Below are 20932 nucleotides of genomic sequence, written 5' to 3'. Positions count from 1 at the left end.
TAAATCTGGTGTGAGACAAGGATGTACATTATTCCCTCTGTTATTCATTATCTATATGGATCACATTATGAAGGAAAGTGGTATTAAACCTGATATCAAAATTGGAGATGTTAATGTCAGCTCTTTGCTTTATGCGGATGATGTTATACTTCTAAATAAATCCGCTACAAGTCTGCAAGATTCTCTGACTAAATTGAATAGCTGTTGTAATAGATATGGTATAAAGGTCAGCAATAAAAAGACAAAGACAATGAAAATAGGCAGAATCATTGAAAATGTCAACTGTGTTGTGAATGGAGAACCTGTGGAACAAGTAAAACATTTCAGCTACTTAGGCACGATTTTTACTGAAGATGGTAAATTAAATATAGAAATAGACAACAGAATCAGCAAAGCTGGTATGGTAGGTAGTCAATTGAATAAATTCATATGGAGTAAGAGAGAAATTAGTCGGAACACTAAATTAGCTGTATACAAGACAGTGTTCAAACCAGTTTTAACTTATGGATCTGAGAGCTGGGTCAGAAGTAAAACACTTGACCAAAGACTAGAGACCACAGATATGAGAGTCCTGAGAATGATTCGAGGCATGAACAGATGGCATCAATGGCAATATCATATTAAAAATGAGGATATTAGGAAAGAACCTGACATTGTCAGCATCCAGGAATGCGTTAGCAGAGCTAATCTCAGGTGGTATGGTCATTTAAATAGAATGGGAGAGGAAAGATTAGCAAAACAAGTGTTCTCTTCCAGGTTGGCAGGAAAAACGACCCAGAGGACGACCAAGATATAGGTGGATTGATACGGTACAAAGTACCTTAGACGATAGAAATAAGATCTGATAATGTTGGAGTCTTGACAAGTAACAGACTGATTTGGAGGAAAATTGTAGATAGGAAGTTAGTAATGATGTAATTTTTTCATCTAGTACTGTCATATCCTGTACACCCCTTGAGGGTACATGGCAGGAATTTGATGATGATGATGATGATGATGATCTAATGTCCAGCAACTTGGCAAGTCATTTTCAATTTAGCCTTGCTCCTCATGATTAGCTTGAGATGATTCGAAAACATCAACTGGCACCATTATTTCCATATTTTTTGAATTCATGTCTCTTATTATTCTGGGCTTTTTATTAATGGCACTGGTGGTTGAGAAGTAATTGGAAATCTTTTTAATTTTCAAACTTGGGGTCAGAATTTTACACTAAAAAGTTTAAAAAAAAATGCTAAAAGGATATGAAAATAACAACGTTAAATTTACGTCAATTTAATAAAGATATTTTTTAGATAAATAAATGTTTTACCGAAAATCTTTCGCATGTTGTGAATGTCCATACAGCCACAAACGTAGATGCTAACGCCGTATGCGTGTGTGCACGTGTTATGTACGAGTGAACATTATTTCAAAAATTACTTTTGAAAAATTGAAAAAATTGTAAAAAAATAGGTGCCGGAACAGGTTCCATTGCATTATGCCAGAAAAAAAGCACTGTGTGTGTGTGTGTGTGTGTGTGTGTGTGTGTGTATATATATATATATATATATATATATATATATATATAACATAAGCAGAAATGAAATATTTAAGAAGAAACAGTAATTGTACAAGAACCAACCAATGTTATATACAAATAATTCTAGAAACTAATAGATTCAAAATGTGAAAAAAATGTCACCAATTAGACTACCAAAAGGAATGCTAAAATCTAAACCAAAAGGTAAAAAGAGATATAAGAAGAATACCCTTAAAAAGGTGAAGCCAGAACAGGCTTGTGGGTCTAATGCTGTGAGTCATCAGTAATTTTGACTTGTGTTTATGATTAACTTCTGATACACTTTACACCACTTCATTGTTCCAAGATTAATCATATTTATATGAGTACTGTATGTTGTCAGATACCCTTGTAGTTGAGTTGCTCATGTGTTATAAATATTTCAAAAATGTAAGTAGTATAATTATTTTATTGCTGTCATAAAAAAAAAAAAACAGATGTAGATGGTAGATGAATTTTTATTGAATGGATATGAAGTACTATCCTACATATTGGAGGAATAAAAAAATTTTCATGTTTGATCTTTAAAGTTTCTAGTAAATGCTCAGATTATCTAAACCTTAGATCCAATCCTTCCCATGGAACTAGCATGCTATAGGTTTTGCAATCTTTAGTAGGTGAAATTTACCTAAAAAATAAAATAGTTGCTTATTTTCTATATATATATATATATATATATATATATATATATAAATTATGGTGCCTGTTGAAGCACAACTTATATTGCACCTGCACAAAGTAGTATGTTGCATATTGATCAATTGCACTTTAAGCATGTATCACCTAGGACTTGGATAATGGATCCAGTTGACTCAGCTGCTCATAAATAATACTCTGAAATGTTTTACAAGGGAGTATTCCTCATATAATTTTTTTTTCTCTGAATAGAGTACACATTTCTGTTTCTTAATTTTATTTTATTCCTTTAAAAAATTTTATTTTTTTATTTTTTTTATCCAGAGTTTTTGGTGAACTCAAGGCTGTCAGATTGCCACAGAAGTTGGCAGGACAAGGCTCCCATAGAGGATTTGGTTTTGTCGATTTTGTTACAAACAATGATGCCAAAGTAAGAAATCTTTATTGATAGATTTAAAAAAAAAAAAAATATATATATATATATATATATATATATAAATATAAATATAAAAGTGCTTTATTTGTTCTCTTAGCAATATCACTAATTATTTTACAGTTTGACAAATACAGCAAGTTTTATGACATCCAACTCTCTCTCAGTTATTAGGGATTGGGAGCTTCAGCTAATCAGTAATGCAAATGCAGTTTATTGAAATAACAGACATCAGAATAATTGATTATTGGACTTTTCCAATATTAAATAAAATTGTAATGTTAAGAAAATTGGTTTTTACAAACATTGGACATCAGAATAATCACTTTTCATATGTTAGGTCAGTTTGAAACAGGTGAATGTTATTTAACTCTCTGTATTCAACTGTATACTTTTAAAAATGATGATTTTTGTATATGTAGTTTTTGGTAAAACATATTTAATTTGAAGCTCAAGTAAGTGCAGCTTTGTTCCTGATAAGATATTAAAATTTTACATTGATTGACCTTTTATTCCCTCAGGTTGTTTCATTCATTTGTACAGTAAAATTAAGATTACCTGCAACTGACAGTGATTAATTTTTAAAAAAAATGCAGTTTGGTACCAAATCTCCTCTTTTAGGATGGCTTCAGAAGCAGTATTTTCTGTGCCTCCAAAGAAAATTATATTAGATGCCATTTAATAGTTTTTATTTTTATTTATTTATTTATTTTTATATCATAAAGAAGGATTTCAAATATAATGAATTTCTATCAAGTTCTGTTAGAAACTTGACATGTGAGGAGTGGAAGAATACAGACTGGAGAGTTTTGTGAATAACTAAAATTAAAAAGTGCATTCATTATTACATTTTGCTAAGACATAAAATAAGATTAAAGTAAGCTAGATATGAGATTTGGCAATAGTCTGTCAATGAATACCTTATCACCAGTTAGTGGCAGAAATGGTGATAAGAAAATAAATCTTGAAGTGTTTTTGTTCTATATGAGGGTGGTCTGAAAAGTTCTCAGCCTTGACCATAGATGGCAACACTATCAGAAAGATTTTTTTTTTCTAGGTTGGTCAAAAGTCTCTAAGTTGGTCTATAAGTGTCATAAGCATCCATGTGAAATTGCAAAAGGTTGAAACCGGTCTGGGTAGTGCCCTTCTCTCATAATCTAGAACAGTAATACAGCTCCTAGGAGCTAAGTTCACATTATGGGTAAATATCAAGAATAGTGATCGGAGCTTGCTCCACCTTTGACATGAGTTGCCTCAGCTTGCACTACCTTAAGGGTCAGTTGCTGCAGTATCCAGGTATTTGCTTACGCTTGGAATCGCCGAACTTTATATAGTTTCTACTATATTCGGCATGAAACTCTTTGAGTTTCTTATTCGGCTAAGAAACGATATGGGATGTAATATCCCTTAACTTAAGCAAGTCGTTCTATCAAGTAGTTTGTTTTATACAGCTTTTTAGGCAAAAGTGTTGTCTGAATCCCTTGAAATGGATAAAATTGAATATCGTGCGGTTATAAAATTCTTTGTAAAAGAAGGTTTAACGCCAAAAGAAATTCATTTGAAGTTCATAAAAGTTTATGGGCACTCTTCTCCTTCATTTTTAACAATTAAGAAAATGGGTTGCCAAGTTTAAACGTGGCTGTAGCAGCCTTGAAGATGATCCATGTGAAGGACGTCAAAAAAGTGTAACAACACCAGAAATCATTGATCGAGTGTGCAATATGGTATTGGATGACCGGCAAGTCAAAGTGCATGAAATTGCTGATACTATACGCATTTCAAAAGAACGTATAGGATATATTTTGCATGAAGAATTGAAAATGAAAAAAGCTTTGCACAAGATGAGTGCCATGCTTGCTCACAGCAGATCAAAAATGCACTCGCATGAAAATCTCTGAACAGTGCTTGGAGCGTTTTAAAAAAAAAAAAAAAAAACTGCTTTTGTGCATCGATTTATTACTATGGATGAGACTTGGATTCACCACTACACACCAGAATCCAAACAGCAGTCAAAAGAGTGGACAGAAGTTGGTTGTTCAGAACCAAAGAAGACAAAGTCGGTTCCATCAGCAGGAAAGGTCAATGGTATCAGTGTTTTGGGATGCTAAAGGCATTAATTATCTTGAAAAGGGTAAAACAACAACCAGGGAATATTATTCCGATCTTTTAACCAAATTAGACAAAAAAAATTTGTGAGAAAAGATCCAGTTTGCAGAAGAAAAAAATCCTCTTTTATCAGGACAATGCACCTGCCCAGAAAGGTGTTTTGGCAATGGTAAAATTAAGAGATCTGCACTATGAATTGTTGGAACATCCACCCTATTCCCCAGATTTGGCTCCCTCTGGCTTTTATCTGTTCCGAAAACTAAAACTCTTCCTCGCTGGTCAGCATTTTGTTTCGAATCAAGAGGTGATTGCAGCTGTAGAGGAGTATTTTGCTGATCTTACTGAGAACCACTACAGGGACGGGGTAATGGCAGCAGAGCATTGCTGGAATAAATGTATTAGTCTTAAGGAAGATTATGTTGAAAAATAAAAATAATTTTGAAATTATAAATTTGTTTTTTCATTGATAGGTTGAGAACTTTTCAGACCACCCTCGTATATGTGTTAGGACTTTGGAAATAGAGTAGTCCTAAGCAGTAGTGTGCTATGGAAGTTTAACAAATGGCTCGCATCGTCGAGCAAAAAAAAAAAAGGCCAACTTAGACCCTTATAATATTGCGACTTTGTAGAGCTTCTGACAGATATGATAATTCCTGTAGGATATCAATCATTAATGCTAGATCTTTTAAAAATTTCAAATTGAGAAGTTGGTTTAAAAAGCCCTTATATTAATCGTTTGATGCAAAATGCTTGCATAAAGCTGGGTAATTTCTCTCCACAGCAAGAGCCGTTAGTAAACTGCAAGCTGCCCATCATGGTCCAAACACACAGCCGATCTTTAAAATTTTGATACCAAGGCCTTTTGCGCGACATATTTAATTCTCGTTGATTTTTTGGTGATTGATTTTAAAAAGCATATAATTTATCCATAAATATTTCAAAATGATTTATTTCTTTAACGTTTTTTTATCGAATCGTCTAATGCTAATTGTAAACAATGAGCTATGCAATGCCAAATCAAAATGTTGAGAAATCTTTGTAGAAGTTTGATTGCAACACCTGATTTGTTTCTTAACATTACACTAGCTCCATCTGAACAAAATGCAATGAGATGATTTTTTAAATAGTTATCAGAAAATTCATATGAATTTAAAGTAGCAATTATAGTAGCATGTATACATTCCACAGTGGTATTTTCTAGTTCTACAAGATTATTAAACAAGAAGAACAAGGGGCTCGCAAATTTGAGAAAAATTTAACAAAGGGCTTGCACGAGTCCCTTATAGCTCACCTGGTCCTAAGTAGTAACTCTAATTTTGCACAGACATAATTAAAGACAAACAGTTATCACCATAGTGAGAAAACTCAGAACAAAACAAAAATATAATTTACATAATGTTAAAACAGTGTTTGTGTGTATTCTGCAGAGAAGATCTTGTAGGCAGAGTAATATGAATTGGGATTTACAGTGGCCTTGAAGATACTTTTTGAGCAATTTTTTTTATGCTTGTAGATGAAGAATTAAACAATAATATAATTTCTTGCCACATTTAATTTACTTTGTAATCAAGTGGAGAAAAAAACTTCTACAACTTTATCTGATCCACAGTTTTTTAATAATAAGGTGATATACCTTTTTTCTGCTTGTATATGGAAAATATATGACTTCTGAGCTGATTCAGCAGTTGTATCGTCCAGGAAGTGACTCCCACTGATGAGATTAAGAGATACTGAAGCAGCTGATGTGAAGTCAGCAGCCTCTATATAGAAGTCGCTTAGTCATGAAACTTCACGCACAAACTTTGTTTGCTTATATTAAAGAGAAACTACCGATGCCATTTTTATTTTATTTTATTCTACATCTGGGTCTGGCTCCCAGTGACGAGACCTCAACAAAGGTCGAAACCAGTCTGAGTAGTGACCCCTTCCCATAATGCATAGCATCATACATGTCTGCAAGGAGATGTGCTTTGCATTATGGAGAATACTAAGGAAAGTGATCAGAACTTACTCCACCTTTACCATGAGTTGCTCCTGTCCTGAAAGGTTTCTTACGCCTGGATCGGCTGAAATTTTTGCAGTTTCTATTTTCGGCACGAAACTCTTGTAGTTTCTATATATTCGGCTTTGAAATAATGATGGATTCAATATCCACTTAATTTGTATAATTTTGCATCGCCGAAGTGAAGCCTTTTGGCTCTTTAGACTATGGTAACCATTATAGCAACTTGCTCACTTTAACCTCTATTGACGATAACAATGCCCTTTAAAAAAACCTGTGTTCGAATCCCTTCTGAGATATGATGAATCTTTGTGTCTGGCAAATACCCAACACAACTTTTTTAGCAAAATAAAATTTATTTCAGGAAGCGAACAAAATGATATAATGTCCAACTCATTGTAATAAAAACTGGTCTCATCTTAAATCAACTATGGGCAGCATATATAAAAGACCTACATATTAATGAATTTGGCTATGAGAGAAGTTATACAGTACATTGCAATAATGAGCCATATTTCTGATATCTCATTACTGCGGTGATTCTCAACCTATGGAGCGTGTACCCCAAAGGGGGATGCAAAATACCTGTGGGGGGTGTGATGAAATCGCGAATGTTTCCAAAAGACCAATACATTGTATAGGTCTGTGCAGTGATGCCAGATCTATACAATTTTCAAAAGATTTGATGACGTATTTAAATTTGCATGAATATTTAAAAATTTTGATTAATTCCTAGTTTTTTTTTTTTTTTTTTTTTTTTTTTTTTTTGCTAACTGTTATGGGTTTTGTCAGTTTCTCAACACAAGAATTGCAAGGGGGAAGGTGAGGGAGGCACAAAAACTAATATTAAAAAAATGGGGCACACATGAAAGAAGGTTGAGAAACATTGCATTACTGTATTCAACATCTTTTTCAAGTTTAATTGAATAATGATTATTAATTTAGAAATCTATCTGTGAACACCTTTTTTTTTTCTATTTGTTTTTTAATCTAAAGAAGCACAAAAATGTTGTATGAAATTGGTAAGTAAATAAGTAATTTTTTTCCTAAAAAAGTTGTACGTGGTACTCTCATTCACAACAGGTTGTTGACTAATGTTAGCACTGTGGATAGACAAAAGTTAATTTTTTATTTGTTTTATTTATTTATATGTACATATTAGTATTACTATTATTGTATGACACCTTCAAGGACTCATCATGAGAGTTCCACTGCACAAAACTCACCATCTCCCAACTTAATTCTCCAACCCTGCAATGACACTACTACCATCAATACACAATCTTAAGCAGTACCTGTGGCACAGTAAATTAATAATAGAACACGAATAGACCACAATAATAACTTTGATTAAATAAAAGTACAAATATTTCGTACTGCAAGTAACAGTAACGATTCATATTTTTGCATAAGTTTGCAAGAAATTCTTGCAAAAATATGAATCGTTATACCATAAGCAAAAGAAAAACATTACCTCTGACAACATTCCTATGAATGAATGGATTGTTAATATTTCTGGACTCCATTTATCTGATGCTGAAACTAGTGCATTAGCTAAAGGCCTCGATTTTGCCATAATACCTAAACGCATTCCTTATCTTGATTTTTTGCATGATATAGAACGTAATCTGTCAGGACTTTCTAGCGAAGATGCTAATAAACTATGATTTGAAGTTGCGGCTTCTCTTTTTAAAAGCAAGTTACTGCCATGTAATTTATCGACTACTGAAATCCATGGGCTAAGTTCATTAAGAAAAAATAATGAAATATCTATTTCAAAAGCCGATAAAGGAAAAGCTGTTGTGATCATGGATAAGACTGACTATGAGAAAAAAGTAAACAGCCTTTTACAAGATACCTCCACCTATCAAGAAACCAATCATAATCCTACAAATTCGCAAATTAAACAATTAAATAAGTTACTTGATGAAGTTATCAGTTGGGATCAAAACTTCGGGGATAAACTGCACACTCATTTTGGAAGAACTCCTTGCTTATGTGGCCTCCCAAAAATCCATAAAAAAGGTTATCCAGTAAGCCCTATCGTGAATTGTATTGACTCTCCCACTTATCGAATTGCTAAATTTTTGTCACGTTCATCAACTGCCCTTAATGGACATTCTAGATCTTACATCAAAAATTCGACACATTTTCTTGAAAAAATCAAGGATGTTCAAATCAAAGAATCTGATTTATTAGTCAGTTTTGATATTGTTTCCCTTTTTACCAATATTCCATTAGCTGACATGGTTAACTTACTATATGATGATTACCCTCCGGATATTGCAAAGATTTTTGAATTCGTTATACATTCAGGTTATTTCAGCTGGAAAAACAAGACCCACAAACAAGGTGAAGGTACTGCCATGGGTAGCCCTCTTTCTCCATCTTTGGCAAACTATTTTTTGAACCATCTGGAAGACACCTTGTTCTCATCCATTCATCCCCAACCCTCTCTTTGGTTTCATTATGTCAATGATGTTTTTGCTATTTGCCCACATGCTGAAGAGGAACTTACCACATTTCTGCAACAGATAAATAGCCTTCACCCACCCATTCAGTTCACCATGGAAAAAGAAAAGTCTGGTAGTTTACCATTCTTGGACATCCTCTGGTATTTTGTCTACAAGTGTCTATCGAAAACCTACTTTTACCGGAAGATACATTCATCAAAAGTCTGCTCATCACATCATTTGAGCTACCTCTCAAAAAATTGGCATTATCAAATCTTTAATTAATAGAGCACATAAAGTGTGCTCCTCTCCATTAAGCTTACAACAAGAACTTTTCACTGTAAAAAAGTTAATAAAATCTAATGGTTACAACCCCAATCATATCCAGCAGATAATTGACTCCTATGTTCCAACACCTCGGGATTCTTCAACAGACCGCAGAGTTCCAAACATTTCAAGCATCTCAGAAACTATAGGCAGAATTTTGAAGAAGTATCATCTTATTCCCACATATTTTCCTATCAACAAAATTTCTCACTTGTTGCCATCTACAAAAGACAAACTGTCACCTCTATCATTAGCTGGTATTTACCGGATACCATGTAAATGCAATGTATCTTATTTTGGACAAACAGGCCGTTCTGTAGAAAAAAGAATGAAGGAACATCAATATCAATATTATATCGAATATATGAAGCCTCATAAGTCTGATCTAGCACAACATGGCATTGACACTAATCATAATATTCAGTGGGATAAAGCTTGTCTTCTCCACAGATGCAGGTGTAAATATGAATGCCTTTTTAAAGAAAGTTGCGAAGCCCTCTTACATCGGCCGAATTTAAATCGAAATGACTCTCTCTCTCTCTCTCTCTCTCACCCCCAAAAGTTTGGGAGACTCTTATTTTATGCAACCATCAATGAAATTATTATCTTTAAAGAATTATTTAATAATATTTTAGTAATTAATCTTCTGGCACGTGGCAACAATTTATTTGGTGATCCACCAACTGTTCTGTACTTTGTATTCCATTCCTTTTAACTGTTTGTTCTACACCGAGGATGTACTGTTACTTGCAGTACGAAATATTTGTACCTTTATTTAATTAAAGTTATCACTGTGGTCTATATGTGTTCTATTATTAATCATCAATACACAAGTCATCTGCAACCCACCTCCACCACTAGTAGTATTTTGTGTGTGTGTGTGTGTGTGTAAATTGTGTTCTTTTGGCCAATTTACCTCTATGCATGAGAAAGAACTGTTATCTCCTTATGATATGATTTAACCCAGGTCTTTTCCAATCACAGTGTCTTGAAGAACTTAAAATTTCTTCCATCAATGGCAATATCATATTAAAAACGAGGATATTAGGAAATAACTTGACATTGTTGGCATCCAGGAATGCAATAGCAGGGCTAATCTGAGGTGGTATGGTCACTTAAACAGAATGGGCAAGGAAAGATTAGTAAAACAAGTGTTGTCTGCCAGGTTGGCAGGAAAACGACCCAGAGGAGGACCAAGATATAGATAGATTGATAAGGTACAATGTGCCTTAGACGATAGAAATATAAGATCTCTAATCGTTTTCAGGGCTCTCATATCTGCAGTCTCTAGTCTTTGGTCAAGTTTTACTTCTGACTCAGCTCTCAGATCCATAAGTTAAAACTGGTCTGAACACTGTCTTGTATACAGCTGATTTAGTGTTCCGACTAATTTCTCTCTTATTCCATATGAATTTATTCAATTGACTTCATAACATACCAGCTTTGTCGATTCTCTTGTCTATTTCCATATTTAATTTACCATCTACAGTAAAAATCGTGCCTAAGTAGCTGAAATGTTTTACTTGTTCCACAGGTTCCCCGTTCACAACATGATTGACATTTTCAACAATTCTACCTATTTTCATTGTCTTTGTTTTTTTAATGCTGACCTTCATACCATATCGATTACAACAGTTATTCAATTTAGTCAGGGACTCTTGCAAACTTGTAGCGGATTTATTTAGAAGTATAACATCGTCCACATAAAGCAAAGAGCTGACATTAACATCTATAATTCTGATATCATGTTTAATACCACTTTCCTTCATAATGTGATCCATATAGATAATAAATAACAGAGAGGATAATGTACATCCTTGTCTCACACCAGATTTAACATTAAACCATCTTCCTGTACTTCCTTTAATTCTAACTGCCGACTTAAAACTCAAATACAGACTAAGTGTTGCTTGATACAATGCCCCATTGACACCATATAACTGTAGCGTATTGAATAGCTTCTCTCTTGGCACCTTGTCATATGCCTTTTCCAGATCGACAAAACCTAAATACAGATCTTTGTTATATTCCCGTGCTTTCTCAACTATTTATCGTAAAGTGAAGATCCGATCCTGACAGCCTCTATTTGGCCTGAATCCAGCTTGTTCTTCACCAAGCTTTTCTTCCGCAATTCTTCTCAACCGTTTCTCAAGTATGCTTGCATAGATCTTGCCAGGAACACTCAGTAGAAAAATACCACTGTAATTCTCACATTCGGTTTTATTTCCCTTTTTATGTTTGGGTACTATTAGAGCTCTACTCCAATCATCAAGAATTCGTCCCTCTGTCCAGGCTTTCTGAACTATGCAGTACAACCACTGTAAGACTTTTATACCACCATATTTCAGCATTTCTGGTCGAATATCATCTACTCCTGCTGCCTTTCCACATTTCAAGCCTTTGATGGCTTTTTCTACTTCAAGTATGGATATGTATTCCTGACTGTATGCCTGTTGAGTATTTTTTACCACTGTGCTATCGCTGCTAGTTTCATTTAGCAATTTTTCAAAGTAATTACTCCATACTTCAAAGATATCTTTTTCTCCCTTTTTTATGCCACCTTTATCATCTCTAACTCCTTTCACGGCACTCTTTCCTCGATTTCTAAGCTTCTTCAACAACCTCCAGAATATCTTACCACCTTCTTGATATTTATTTTCTATGTTCTTGCCAAAGTTCTCCCATCACTTTTGTTTAGCTAGTTTTACACAGTGTTTAGCTTTCTTACATTTGTCTCTGTATTGTCTAAGAGCACAAGCTGACTTATTTGCCAGGAACTTTTGATATGCTTTCTTCTTTTCCTTCCCTGCCTCTTTAACTTCCTGTGTCCACCATGGAGTTCTGTCCTTGCAGACAACCTCACCACATGCCTCTCTGGCTGAATCAATGAGGGTTTTCTTCAAGGCTTGCCACTGAATCTCCAAGGTTTGGTTCCTGTTCTCAAACTCTTTCATTTTTTCTTCAATAATCTTTGTGTATTTTAGTCTACAGTTCACATCTGAGAGCTGCTCGACTTTTATTCGCTTTAAAACTTTCTTACATGTTATTCTTTTCAATACAAAATTCAGTTTTATCCTGCTCAAGACTAAATAGTGATCGCTTCCAATTTCAAATCCTCTGTACACTCTGGTGTCCTGCACCAGGGAGAAAACATCACTTTCTATAATAACATAGTCAATGAGACTTTTCTTATTCCTTGCCTCTGCTCTCCATGTGAATTTGTGCACATTTTTATGTTGGAATATGGTGTTAGTAATAACTAGTCCATGTCCTGAGCAGAAATCCAACAGGTATTTGTCATTATTATTGGGTTTGGGCTTTTCTCCAAATTTTCCCAAAATATTTTTCTATGTCTGACAATCATTTCCTACTCTGCTATTTAGATCCCTAACAAGGACCAACTTTTCCCTTTTCATTGTGTCAGTTGCTTTTTCTAAAGCATCAAAAAATTCCTCCACTTCTTCCTTAGTAGAACCTTCTGTGGGACCATTGGCACAAATAAGTCTCATTGTCCAATTCCCCATTTTGATATTTGCCCACATCACTCTACTTGTGACTGCCTGCCAATCAAGAAGATTAGCCTCGTATTTTGTGTTGAATACTATGGCTACTCCTTCTTTTCCTTGATTGTCATTTCCTGAATATAACATTTTGCATTTATTGTTCAGAAAGATCTCACCAGTTTTTGTCTTTTTTGTTTCAGTCACTCCTATTATGTCGATCTGGTGCTTATCTAATTCATCAGCTAGCTCCATTTCTTTGCCATTCAGCTTCTTATGTTGATAGTACCGATCTTTAACTCTGGTGATGTTGAGTTGGGGGTGTGCTTTCAGATTTGTTCTAGTAGTTTACTTTTCGCTGTTCGCCCTGGTTCCCTGGCGAAAACAAAGGGGGCCTTATTTAACCTGGCGACGCCCCAGCCGGCATGAAATTTTGTCATGTTGTACCATCGTTTTGTATATTGGTTTAAGCCAATAAGAATACAATTTGGTTGGCTAAATCCCAAATTGACAGCCCATCCTTGTTCGTTCAGTATACAGGTAGATACCCAACAGGGTGCACCACAAGAAAGTGAGGATTGGACATTAGGTCAGAAGCTCTGGTCGGTTCTCTGCATTCCTTTAAAGGCTATCTGGAGGTCTCCTCTCAGTTATACAGCTTTGACCCTTAAAAATATGTATATATATGTTTTCATTTTTTTTCTTCTTACATAGTCCAGGAACACTGCTCTAGAAACCAGACATGGAACATTTCATGCCACTTAATGCCTCCGGTAAGAGCAGTGGTCTCACTCCAAGCAATGAAATTCATCTCCTACCTAAAAACATTTGCAAAAATGGTAGGATTCTAACCTGCAGGCTATTGGTTTGCAGAGCATGTGCACTATCCACTCAGCCAGCCAGGCCAACCTGAGTTTCTAGAAGGGTTTCCCCTCCTAGTCAGGTTTTTCCACCTTTAAAACAGGTAAACTGGTCAGATGAACACGCGCGCGCGCACATACACACACAATTAACAGGTATGATATACTAATTCAGAGCCTCCATAGCTCAGTCAGTGTTGTCCTTTGGTTGGAAAGACCTTGGTTCAAATCCTATCTTGGATGCAAAGAACCTTTATTAGAGCTGTTTAACTGAAGCTGAATTAGGCAATGTCATATGGAGATGGCAGGGTTTTTCGTCCTGGAAACTGAAGTTTTTCATCCTACAAAAAAAAGAAAAACTGATCAGAAGAACACATGCAACAGTCATGGAAGACAATGCAGATAGGATTAACCACCCTATTAAAAGCAGTTTCAAAGAGGCTAAGTTACTTGGCAATGACAGACCATCAAGCCTAAAATGAAAAAGGAAGTGTGAGATATGCTGGTTTCATGGCCTTAGTTACTGTGGCTGTAATTGAGATAAAAAGAACTCGATAAAAAAAAAAAAAATCCTATCCAAGCATAATAGACAATGCTGTTCTAAAGGAAATCCATTATAGTAAGCTATTCAGTATGCAAACTTCCTATGGTTCTTATGAATTTGTTGTAACGTGTACGTGTTTCAATATCTTTTACATAGTATTTACAAGTAATCAGAACTTTTAGTGTTGTTTAGATCATTGGCCTTGAAAATTAGAGTATAAGTGAAAGTGAAGTAAGTACCGTATTTACTTGAATATAACTTTTATCCCAAAATTAAAGTAAAAAATCTTCAGACGAGATATATGCAGGGATTTTATAAACTAAAGTTTTTCAAGAAAAAACTGAAAATGGGTATGACTTACCAAGAATCTCTTATTTGCTATTGTTCCAGCCTTGCGAATGGTTTCCTTGTGTGCATCGTCAAAGTCATCTACCTAAATATCGTCATCTTCTTTCCCATTATTTCAAGTAAAAATTACCATTAATTTACAAGGCTTCAAATACATAATGAACAATCCTTCATGAATGACTAATGAGAAGTGAAAGCAGAGCATAAAACAGACAACAGTGGTAGGCCAGTAGAGATAGCACAGCTATGAAGATGTTCATTTGATTGGCACGGGATTAACAAAAAATCACTGTTAGACACCAGCAAACACAGTTAGATACTTTGTTTGCTGGTGCAACATATGCATATGGTTTTGCTCGAGTCTATACAGCATAGTTTCTGTGGGAGGGGATGTGTGATTCATTAGTTAGTGCCTTTTTTTTTATCCCAGTTGTCTCTAATTGCACTATTTGTTGAGAAATATATTACACAGACTGCAAATGTCGGGAGGGAATGTGTGATTCATTAGTTAGTGCTGTTTTTATCCCAGTTTCTCTAATTCTGTATTTGTTGAGAACCTATATTACACAGACTGCAAATGTCGCTGTACCTTATTCAGTGATATAATACAACTACTTGTTTTTCTTGTGTCTACAATATAGTGGCTGTTGGGGAGGGCATGTTGTTTACTGCAGGGAGCGAGTTACTATTGTCCCGATGTCAACATCTTTAAAAATTTTTTTTGTGTGCAAGGTATATGCCAAACGTTTTAATTTCTTTTTCTGTAAAGTAAAATCAGGGATGCGAGTTATATGTGAGAGCAAGTTATATTCGAGTAAATAAAGTAATACCAAAATAGTGTACATAGTTGTACTTAGTGAAAAATTAAAAAAAATAAAAATTAACGTCTTTGAGAATGGAATTAGCCAAAAACAGTTTTTAATGTGAAAATTGATGATTTTGAGTATAGTCTCTAGTTTATGATCAAGAAAAAAAAGCACACTTGATCAAAGACTAAAGACCACAGATATTAGAGCTCTGAGAAAAATTAGGAGTTAACAGATGGCATCAGTGGCAAAATTATATTAAAAATGAACATATTAGGAAGGAACTTGACGGGACTGCGCGGTTAGCCTAGTGGCTTTGCGCTTCGCAACCATATCCCTGGGGAAGGAGTGTCCCAGGTTCGATTCCCGTTGTAGACGTGAGGAATTTGAGGATCTTCCTCAGGCATAGCCAAGTTAGCTGGTCTTGGGCGCGGTCAGTAGGGTTTTTTCCACCAGTTTATCTGGCGTTTTTCATCCCGCAAACAGGCAAACTGGCCCCTTGAACATACGCCTCTACAGTCAAAAATATACCCCCCCCCGCGGCAGACCATGCGACAGGTCGGTTGGGAGTAGTACTAACAAGAAGTCACATCTAAGTAACACGCGGACCCTGCATAGGAAGCGGGAATAACGTGAAGAAGAAGAAAAAGAAGGAAGGAACTTGACACTGTTAGTATTCAAGAATGTGTGAGCAGAGCTAATCTAAGGTGGTATGGTCACCGAAACAGAATGGGAGAGAAAAGGAGCAAACAGGTATTTGATGCCAAGATGGCAGGAAAAAGACCCAAAGAAGACCAAGATCTGAAGTGCCCTAGAAGACTGAAATATTAGGTATGATTAGAGTGCTCACAAGTGATAAGACTAATTTGGAGGAAAATTGTTGATAGGAGATTAGTAATAATGTAAACTTAATCATGAGTACTGTCATAGTATTGCTCTCTTGAGGATACATATTAGGAAATTGATGATGATAGTTTTAGGTATCCTCATTTTTATCAACTGCTTGTTTATAATTTTCACGATTAGCTGTTGCAAAAATTTTTCCAAAAGTAGTCAGTCAAAATTTCAGAAATTGTTTTAACTTCACCAGTTAGGTTGCTCCTTTTATATTTCATTTTTAATGGTATAAGCTTATATGTTTGTGAAAGTCATTTATTGTGCTGTATATTAATTTGTATCTGATGGATAACTTCATTCTGATATATACTTGCTTTAAACTGAAATATATATTGATCTTTAATTGACCATTGATTTATAAACATCTAATGCCAATAAGTTTTGCCAATGGGCTGTTTGGCTTCTTCATGGCTTATAACAGTAAGAGAAAACTCAAAGTGGCTAGAACAGAGAAAATGGAGTAACACTATCGTATAAATTAAAAATTAAAACAGAATGCGTAACATTACACGCATGGAGCACGTTGTGGTAGTCACTGTTGTCAGAGCACACTCTGTAGTTTTGAGCGAAATTAAATTCTGGCAGACTGGGCGATCTTAGTAAGGTTTTCCATATTTCAACTATTATCATTCCTTGGTTTCTGTTAAGATTTTCTCCAGAACGGAGGACTACTACAGCTTCCTTGAAATTTCTACAATGGAAGTCTACTTCTAGATAAGGCATGGAGCTGCTATCCTAATCAATGGTATGGTTTGTAATCGCAAAATGATGGGCTGGACCTGAATTGTCTGTTCTGTTGTTATTAACATCTTCTATATGTTCTTTTTTTTTTCGGATTTCAAGGCTTATCGATGTCCTATATAGTTTGAACCACAAGCACATGGGATGTTGTACACTCCAGCGTGTTTGAAAAAAGCATTAATGTCTTTTGGTGGTCTTAAAACGTGATGGACATTCTTGGCTGGTTTGGACGCAACTTTGATGTTGAAAGGCTTAAAAAGTTTTGCAATCTTTTTCAACACTGTACCTGCATAAGGAATAACTATGGATGAACTGTATTGAGTGATGGTAGGTTGTTGTTGTTGTGGGGGTTTCTATGAAGAATCTTGTTGATTAAATTCTTTGGATAGAGCCATTTTTATTAATGTCTCTGATATATGAGTAAGTTCATCATGGAGTTCTTTTTCTTCTGAGATGATGTTCATGGCTCTATTTTTGAGCATATGTATTATGCTGAGCTTCTGGGAAATATGGTGAGTTGATTTGAAATGAAGGTAGCGTCCAGTGTGTGTTGGTTTATGGTAGACTTAGTTTGATACGTCCATCTGCTAGTTTCTTGATTAGGATATTCAAAAATGGTAGTTGATTATCTTTTTCCAGTTCCAAAACGAATTGTATTTTTTGATGGAAAGAATTAATTTTGGTTAAAAAGTCCAAAAGAGCTGTTTTTGTGTCCTTCCAAATTATGAAGACATCGTCTACATACCTCCACCACACTTTGGGTCTAATTTTGAGAGGATGTCTGTTTTTAGCTTTTCCATGAACAGATCTGCATAGAGTCAGACCCAACATGGAAAAACCACAAGGACACTAATAACTTATTACAGAACATGACTAGTTGGTCTACTGACTTACAACAGAATCTGAAGTCACTACCCATTGACTACGATTGTATGGCACCCTGAACATCCACAAAAGTGGAGTTCTGCTACTCCCAATCGTTGACGGAAGAAATGCTCCAACATATTCATTGTCCAAACACCTTTCCCAGCTTCCTAAAAGGGCATATCAAAAAATCGGACATTTACATTAAGAATTCAAAAAACAGTGTTATATTGTATAAAATATACCGATGTTGAGTGGAATATATTCCTGAGAGTTTCATGAGTATGAAAAATATGAATGAATTTTAGGCAGGGTTCAGTGAGCTTTGTGTGATACTGAGGACACCCCCCCCCCCCCCCATGATGAGTCTTTTTGACTCCATGAAAGTCTAATGTTATTTGCAAAACATTTTAAAGCATTGTTTTTTGTTATCACTGTATCAAAAATAAAAATAAAAGGCTGCACTATAGAAGAAAATTTAATTATACTTTGGTTGGTTGATGAAGTTTCCAAATAATAAGTAGTTGACCTCTGTATGGGTTGGTTTTGAGATGTATCACTTACAGTAAGTGAATGTGTTTATTAGTAACTTTCAAAAAAAAAAAAAAAAGCATAGCTTTTCAGTAATATTTTAACAAAGCTTTGATTTCTTTGTGTCTAGATCTGATTTACTTCAGGCAGTAATAACTGATTACTCTTCCATCAAACATTTGAAAATGCATATGCTGTTTTGGAGTTACTAAAGGCTAAGAACTGGGGGGAAACACCTCTACACAATCTTCTAAAAAATACACTGCACTTACTGGATCTAACTCTGTGTGCATCCTGTTAGTATTATCCACTTGTGTATTGAATGAAATATCAAGGGTTGATGAATGGGATCTGGCTGACCAAATTGTATTCTGAAACCAAAACATATAGTATTAGAATGGTACAACATTTAAAAAAAAAAATCATGCCTGTAGGATTTTGCAACATCAGTTAGTTAAACAGTTACCTCTTACTTCAGGGAAAAAAGTCTGTTACTGAAACAACATTTTATCTTCTTCATTTCTGTTGAAGATATCTATCATTGTATGAAACATCATTGGAAAAACAATGAATCTAGTAACCAAATTGCAGAAATGACCTGTTATGATGGCCAAAACACAATCACCTATAGGAGATTTGAAATAAAAAGAAGTGTAGAACAAGATAAAAATTAGTATCTCACAGAAAAATCAAAATTGCATAGCTTAAAGCTTTAAGATGTTAATTACAGGCTAAAATGTACAAATATTACTAAGAAAAAAATTTGCTGTTTGGAAACAGGTAACCCAAACGTTAAAAAACAGTGGCAAAATCTGAAAAATATTGATATCTTTCTCCTCAACTCCTTATTCCACAGTTGCTTTAAGCTGCTTTCTGAACATTCATAATTGCCTCTTCTTTAGTTCCTCACACATACTTTCTTCACTGAAGCTCTGATATACATAGCTAGCATCCAAGTAAACACAATACCTCATGATGACTTTCTAACAGTTGGCACCTCATCCTATGCCAGAATAAATTCCATAACTCAACTTCTGTGCTGTCACATGCTGTCTAAGTCAGTTATTTCTCAGAGACTTGCATTCATTTGCCTTGCTTTTATACTTTTCTCCTTTCTGGACAAGGGCTTTTCCTACCTGTTGAAACCAGTCTGGTTTTTCTACATGCACACCTTGTGTTTGGCCATTACATTGTCTCTTCAGGTGCTCAGGCATGTTTTCCACATACTCTACTCTACTCTGCAGCTTTCTCTCATTTTCCTGCATATCTTCCTCTATTATCACTTCTCCTTCCATTATAAGTACCGTACTCTCAAGCAGGCAAACCGGCCTTGAGAACCCAGCACTACAGGATACACCGGGGCATAGGGCTGACCACCTTATCCTGTGAGCGGTTTGAGATCTGATGAATAATGAACCCTCGACACTGCAAGGTAAAAGAAGGTATAAAGAAGATGAGAGACTCTCGTTTCCACAGTCCCCTCCCCTAATCTCTCACATTGTTCTCTCACATAAATTCTGAAGTATAAGACTTGGGAAATGTCTGTTGAAATCTTACTGTGAAGGTTTGTGAAAAATTGCCTTTTGGGTGTTTGTGTTAGTTTACTTTATTAATAATAGCTTTAAAACTTCTTTTGAATTTGATCACTATTATTAATGAGAAAAATTGCATAAATTAATTAATTTTCACTTTTTTTATTATTATTTTTGACAGAAAGCTTTTAACTCGCTTTGTCATAGTACCCACTTGTATGGACGAAGACTTGTGCTAGAATGGGCTGATACAGAAGATACTACTGTAGATACTCTTCGTAAGAAAACTGCACAACACTTTCATGATGGAGGTTAGTGTACATTTTTAATAGTGTTGAGTACTAAATTAGGCTAGTTTTTTGTTTTAATCCAGATGAATGATTGAAAAGACTTGATTTGCATCTATTCAGCAAATGAGTGTATGTATATTATTTTTGACCACATGTATATCTTGCAAGAATAGCATTGCACTGTGATTCTACAAAAAATGCCATTTTTAATAACATTATCATAATCATATTATTGTAGCATAAACAGAACATTAAATTTTAGTTATTTGTTGCTGATGGTGGTAGCAAGAAATAAAGTTTTTTTTTTTTTAATATGTTTCCCAATGCACAGGAGTCCCTAGGAGTGTCACATGAGTGTCGTGTGCATGGGAAATGGTCAGATAAAAGAAAGGAATTTGGGGAAGACTGTTCCAAAGAACACAGATATATGGAATGAAGGAGGATGAGAAGTTAGTTTGATAAGTTTGGAGCTTAACTGTATATGGGTATGGACCAGCAGCT

The 20932-nt window shown here is 34.9% G+C and overlaps 1 protein-coding gene across 2 annotated transcripts in view; it reads left to right on the top strand.

Moving 5' to 3' along the window:
• Positions 1 to 20932, top strand: part of LOC150095737 (putative RNA-binding protein 19) — a 288611-nt gene that overhangs the window by 217847 nt on the left and 49832 nt on the right. For both annotated transcript variants that reach the window (XM_090409907.1, XM_090409904.1), the window contains exons 24-25: positions 2522 to 2627; positions 20323 to 20452. In XM_090409907.1, coding sequence (XP_090266033.1) covers positions 2522 to 2627; positions 20323 to 20452 — 236 coding nt within the window. The remainder of the gene's footprint in view (positions 1 to 2521; positions 2628 to 20322; positions 20453 to 20932) is intronic.

Source organism: Typopeltis vanoorti, chromosome 20 (genome assembly GCF_054136105.1).
Source record: "Typopeltis vanoorti isolate ZY-2024b chromosome 20, IOZ_Tvanoo_1.0, whole genome shotgun sequence".
Taxonomy (NCBI): domain Eukaryota; kingdom Metazoa; phylum Arthropoda; class Arachnida; order Uropygi; family Thelyphonidae; genus Typopeltis; species Typopeltis vanoorti.
The sequence above is the reverse complement of the archived record's forward strand: the minus strand, read 5'-3'. Positions and strand labels throughout refer to the sequence as shown.